The sequence below is a fragment of the Triticum aestivum genome, chromosome 7B (assembly GCF_018294505.1).
Source record: "Triticum aestivum cultivar Chinese Spring chromosome 7B, IWGSC CS RefSeq v2.1, whole genome shotgun sequence".
NCBI lineage: Eukaryota > Viridiplantae > Streptophyta > Magnoliopsida > Poales > Poaceae > Triticum > Triticum aestivum.
In genome coordinates, this window is record NC_057813.1 from 727,664,136 (window position 1) to 727,670,894 (window position 6,759).

Sequence of the window (6,759 nt, forward strand, 5' to 3'; positions counted from 1 at the left end):
TCACAAAGTACGTAGGAGCACGTGCTGCAGCCGGCTGTTAACTAGTAGCCCGCTTCTCTTCTCTCTCCTCTTCTCTCTCTTCCAAGTAAGCAAGAATATAATATTTAATGTCTTACAGCCCGCCTACATCACCTTATTGTACTTGCTCTAAGCAATCCATGGTTATAATAACCAACCTGCCAATGTTACCGAAGCAGCCCACGTGATATTATCAATGGAGACGGAAGAATTCATAGATGCCGTTCAAATATTCTGTCCAACAGTTCCTTGTTATTAATTTCAGTATCCAAGGCTGCAAGGCTGCAACCACCATTAGCATCTAGTCACATGGACCCAATGGGCACATATTGTTGTTATCTCGACCTGTCGAAAGACTCAGCTTAGGCCCCACTCAAGTCAACTTACCCTTCTTCCTCCTCGATCCACGTATGTACGCCTGCAGCTAGCTAGCAAGTACTCAGATCTCTGGGAGTACTTGCTAGGTCCGCTTCAAGTAGTAGCAAGGAGCCAAGGAGACCGAGATCTCGTTTCTCTCTTCCCAGCAAGGATCCCGCAAGCTATTGTTCCTCTCAAGGTCAGTGCTTTAGTGAAGCATGTTCTTTTTAGATCTCTGCAGAATCATCTTGCCAAGTCCTTCCCTTCTAGATGATCGTTCTGTCATATCTATATATACGCTTGTATTTTTAGTCTTGTATACGCTGTTGAACAGCTCTGCTGCTTTGTTGAGATAAAAAGTTATAGCGCAATTAATTCACATCTTGTGTCTGCTCATGTTTTCTAGATCATCAGAGATGGCCACCGCAAGTAGTAACCTGCAACTACCGGCAGAACTACCCTACGATTTTGTGAAGAAAATTACAAATGACTTCTCTAAGGAGCGAGAAATTAGTGACAATCCATTTGGAAAACTTTACAAGGTCAGATTTTCCTTAATATTTATTTGTCCTCAATTTCAACTAAGGTTGATAAAAATATACCTACTTATTGTGTGTCTGTGACATTAAACAGGGAATTAATCCAGATGATGGCACAGTGATTGCTGTGAAGAAACTTCAGGAAAACGCACCAATGCCAGCTGGCAAGATATTTATAAATGAGGTTCAGAATATTATGGTGCTCAAACACGCAAACATTGTAAAAATGGTTGGATACTGCAGTGAAACAACAAAGAAATTGGTGCAGTTCGATCATCGATATATTCAGGCAGATGTTACTGAAAGTGTACTCTGCTATGAATATTTACCTAAAGGGGACCTTGCAAAGAATCTATTTGGTATGTACAACATTATTTGTCATATTCTGCATTCTCTTCTAGTTTCCTTTAGTGGTAACATTTTTGGGTTTGGAGTTACGGCATCACTTTAATTTGTAGATTACTTAGAGTTTTGACGTCGCTGCAATAGTTTATTTGTATTCATTTTGGAAAAGTAAGCCGGCTTCTTGTCTCTTCAGGTAAACTCATTATCGATTGGGATACACGTTTCAAAATAATCAAGGGGATCTGCAAGGGGTTACGTTATCTACACAAATTAGATATTCCCATAATCCATATGGATCTGAAGCCCGAGAATATATTGTTGGATGAAGATATGGTGCCTAAGATTGCGGACTTTGCACTCTCTAGAGTCTTTGGCGAAGCACAAACCCGATTGTGCACACAGACTGTCGTGGGATCATAGTAAGCCCATCATGAAATTCTAAAATAGTATTTCTTTGTTATAATGCAAACTACATTTTACCTCTTCCGTATTGACTAATCCTTTAAATTTAATGACATGCAGTGGATATATGGCTCCAGAATATCTATACAGGGGTGAAATCTCAGCGCAATCAGACATATATAGTTTAGGCCTACTCATAATTGAGATCACCACAGGAGAGAAGAATTGTCCTGAAACCAACCAACCGTCCGCAAGAAATTTTATTGATAATGTAAGAGGAAATATTAAATGATTGTCCGACTACGGAAATTGAAGCTTACATAAATAAGTTTGTATAACATATATTTTTCACCAGCCATCGTGATTCCATTTTTGCATGTAGGTACAAAAAAATTGGACAGAGGATTACATAACATTCAAGTACTCAAGTTTAACCCCAGATTGCCTCAATCAAGTTAAGCGATGCATCAAAATTGGGCTGGAATGTGTTACTATCGATCGGAAAGGCAGACCCACTATAGAAAAAATTATTGACACCCTCAACGGAATAAACTGAATTGCGAACAAGGTATGAAAACAATGACCCACGGGCTCTACTTACATGAAACAATTTCATGGAAACGTATATATCTTTGTAGTTTCTCGTTGGTGTCTCTGACAATAAATATTCAACTGGCGAAATTACACTCATATTCATGTATATTGTATAATTTACTTCCTTGATATATACTTATAAATTCAAAATTTGCTGTCATAGTTTTTATGGAGTTAGTTCTATTTTTGTTTTACTCTGTACACTTTAACATTCATTACGAAAGGAAGTTTGAGTTTTGCTTCGGTACACCTCCCTAAAAGTTAGATACTGTGTGTGTGGGCCAGGGTTCAATATTAAAGTAAGGAATTTTTCTTTCAAAAAAATAGGCTAGGAGAGGAAAGGAAGACATAATAGTCTCTTTGTTCTTATATGTGCAAGTTTGCAACTGTGTATAGAGGAAAGACATTTATTGGGATCCCGAAAGAGCAAGTATAGTACTCGCTCCATTCAATTTCAACTAAAACCACAACAAGAATTATGGAAGGGGCTATTAGTCCACTTACATGACATTTTTGCCTATGTGAACGAGAGGAAAAAAAAAGAGTGAGCTCTCATGCAAGATTCAGTCTCAACGCATGCTCCAAGGTAAAAACATTACATGAGAAGAAAAAAGAGAGAAAATAAAAGGAAACCACTAATCTAATAGCTAACCATATAGCCAACTCTATTATATGTGTAATTAATAAGGCTGGTTTTGATGACATGGCAGTTTTATATAGCCAGTTGCCGGCTGTACTATTATCTTTACCCTAATACTCCGTATTGCATTCTAACAAGCATGGCCTTACCGGTTTGTTAATTTAAGTCATATAAGATCTGCAAATTAAAGAAGGGATTTTGCCACTCCTGTAGGGTAAAATGACAGGATGGGGATACATTGCAATGTGCAACTAAATGCAAACTTAACCTATTAATTTGTTCCTTCTCAATTTAGTTAGATAGTTATATTTTATTTAATATTTTTATTGTAGTAATTCACTAAATATCTGCACTATCATTTAGTTTATGCTACACATTTTCGATAATGTAGATTAACAAGGTATAAGTAATACCAGGTCTTCGATCAGGTCTACAGTGAGCATGAAAGATGGGTCTGTTGGGATCCGGTGAAGAAACCATGCATGTCCCCATTATTGCTAAGTGTACTTTATTTTATTTTGGAAATAAGTCCCTTTGATTGATGTCGTGTCATTGTGGAAATACCAAATGTAATTTCTCGAGAATTGCTGTAGATTTTTTGTGTTGATCAAGCATCAAGATGTGACAGATTCATACTATCCTTTGCTCATGACACAATGCATCATGAGACGTCAACTTGATGCATATCCTTTGTTACTTGATACAAACCGGTAAGGCCATGCTTGAGAGAGGACAGTGTCGCCAAAATCTCATCACCGGACACACCAGCAACCCCAAGCGTCCGTCTCATGATGCAAAGTGTCCGTCCATGATGCATTCGTATTTAACACAAAAGTCTCTGTCTTTTCCTGAAATCAACCCGCCGTCCGGATTTAAGTCACACCCGAACTGTTATTTTACATTTTTCGAAACCCCCCCTGATGTTTTAGGTAATTCATCCGCGGATCATATTTAAGTCAAACAAATGCTTTTTAAAATCATCCATATCTTTTAAACCGTAACTCCGATTTGAACATGTTATATATGAAATTTGATAGAAAAATATGTAGAATATGAATATGAGATTATTTTTACCTGTTAACTATTTTAAAATATTATTTTGGAATATATTTGAGTCAAACCAAATGATTTTCTAAATTACCTGTATCTTTTAAACCGTAACTTCAATTTTAACATATTATATATGAAATTTTATTAGAAAAATGTGTGGAATCTAAATATGATGTTAATTTTACCTGTTAAATATTTTTAAAATATTTTTATGGAAGCAAACTTGTAATTTATAGCGCAGGATCCGTTTTTTCATACCGGCGGCGATCCGGATTGTAAATAAATACCCCACTAAAACCATATACGGAAAAGAAAACATCGATAACTACATGTGCATACCTCTAAGAAATGTCGCAAGGGGAAACAACAGATTTCTCATCGCGAGAGTGAGAGAAAGCGAGCGAGAGAGGGGGGGGGGGGCAGAGAGATGGAGAGGGAGGAGAGAGGGAGAGAGAGAGACGCCTTAGGATTAACCATATTCAACACACGTTTTTTGTTATTTTGTGTGAACACCGAGGCCATCGCCGGCGAGGGTGAGAAGGAGGATAAGCGGCAACACAAATATGATGCCTCACAAAAATAAAGGAGATGAACCTATTGTGGCCTTGAGTGATAGTTGTTGAGTTAAGAGTGTGTGTTATGTTTTTTCTCCCCTTGCAACGCAAGGGCTCTTTTGCTAGTAAGAGACTTATGAGGAGACGTAAAGCAATAATATTGTGTGGTTTCTACTTTTTGGGAGGGAGAGGGGAAAGTGAGTTGCAACGAGGGAACAAATTTCAGAAATTTCGCTTGACTTGGGTTTTTAGAGGCCGGAGTCTTTTACCCTCTTTTCAGGAAAAAAAAAATCTTGACTTGGACTTCGTTTTAGTCACTTGTGACCAGTCGTCCCTCCACCTGAGCCACAACCTAAAAAAACATTTAATTCGACAAGATGTTGTCTGTGCATATTCGTTTATCGAACAATTGGTTTTGGAAAGTTGTACATGACTTGGATTTTCTCTTAGTCACCAAAGAGTGCCCACTTCGGTTCATTGTCTCACATCTCATTCCATAGGATCTTGGTTGTCGACATACATTTATACAAACAACTACAAAGTTGCACATGACTTGGATCTTTACGAGTCACGATGGTTGTTCATTTATGCGAGTTTTCTCCCAATATAAAGCCATTTAGTTTGATACGATGCTAGATATCGACATATATTGGCGCACCAGAGTGGCATACTTTTTGCTCCCAGGCTCAGAATTTCGACAATTTAGAATAAGGTAATTAAAAGTTTCAGAAAATTGTGACAAAAAATAAACATAAGGACATGTAGAGGTATCGTAGATATGTTTGCTCCCCCTCTCAGTAGCCTCCTCTCTTTATGTACGGCATGCAACATGTCTTTTACCTTCAGGATGATGTGGATCTTCAGTCCCGTGGCTTCTGAGATGCATTCGAGGATCTTGGGTAGGAGCAAGCCAATGATGGGCGACATCGACCAGTCCAACACGATCCTTGTCCAGCAAACTGAGGCAGCATCCCCAACCATTGGGCATGGAAGTTTGCTTCTAAGTGACTCTTGAGGAGACCAGCGAGGGTTTTTTTATTTAGAAAAGGAGGATTACCCCCGGCCTCTGCATCTGATCGATGCATGCAGCCATTTTATTAATTATTCTCAGAGACCTTATAAAGCATTACATCAGTAAGCCTGAAGCCACCATCCTGGCGACACATGTCTCTACTCCTATCCCCTTGATGCAGAGGTGCCGAATGTCCGAGCCTAATACCAAACAAACATCGCACCAAAACCTAACATCTATTACCGGATGCCCCATCCCAGCCATATACCGAGAATGGGACACACACCGGTCCGGTGCACTCACCGAGGCTACCGCCGCCGTCATCCACCTAACCATCTCCAGAGCATGTACCGACGCAAAGACCTTGCCAGGCCAACTGTCAACGCCACCATGGCGCCATACAACGCCACTGCCTTGCGCTCATCCATCCAGCCGCATCTGTCGTTGATAATCCATCGTCGCGCATCAGACACCGAGTCTCCACTGCACCACACCGTCGAGATCCGCCGTCACCAACGTGGTAAATGAAAAACCGCTCCACCACTTGTCTCCTCCATCCAGCCGCTACTCAAAAATGATGCCCCCATAAGGGAGAACAATGCCAAAAGAGTCGCCATCGTCCGATCCGGGAACCCCGGGTCTAGGTTTTCACCGAGAGCAGCGCAAGCAAGTCGATGGAAGCTGCAGTGGCGATGTCTTCAACAAGATCACAACGCAAAAACGCCGCCATCGACCTCCATGACCGGAGTCATAGCATGGTTTTCACCGGCAGCCTCGCCTCCCCGCTAGACGCCGGGACTGGATGCGAGAAGCCATGACCCTCCAGCTGACCACCTCCGCGCGAAGAGGATGGCCACCACCTCCGCGCCCAGGGCCGGAGCCCCCGACGTCCTCATGTCGCGGGCCTAGTCCAAAGGCCGCTTGCTGTGCTGGAACAAAGAATATGCATGACGGCCTGAGGAACACCACCTCCCAGATCCCATATGGATCCAGATCGGGCGCCCTAGCCGCCGCCACGATTTTCCGTCGTCGTCGCCGCCAAGACGACAACCCTGGTCGTCGCCGGCCCGCGCCACCGCCCTTGAATCAGCCAGAATGGATCGCCGCCACCCAGATCCGATCGCCGACCGAGGAAGATTGCCGCCGCCGCCGCTGTGGCATGCAGGCTTAGCCTGCGACGCCCTCGGCGGCGGCGACGAGAGAGTCGTTCGTGGGGGGAGGAGGAGGAGGCCCGACGGGTTGGCCCCA

At 42.0% G+C, this 6,759-nt stretch overlaps 1 protein-coding gene across 1 annotated transcript; it reads left to right on the forward strand.

The window, feature by feature from the left end:
• Positions 1–268: 268 nt before the first annotated feature.
• LOC123162735 (putative receptor-like protein kinase At4g00960) lies at positions 269–3,533 on the forward strand. The gene is made up of 7 exons (XM_044580500.1): positions 269–574; positions 782–917; positions 1,009–1,273; positions 1,453–1,678; positions 1,782–1,932; positions 2,044–2,229; positions 3,312–3,533. Exons 2-6 carry the CDS (start codon positions 792–794, stop codon positions 2,215–2,217), a joined length of 942 nt encoding a protein of 313 aa, XP_044436435.1. The 5' UTR covers positions 269–574; positions 782–791; the 3' UTR covers positions 2,218–2,229; positions 3,312–3,533.
• Positions 3,534–6,759: the final 3,226 nt, after the last annotated feature.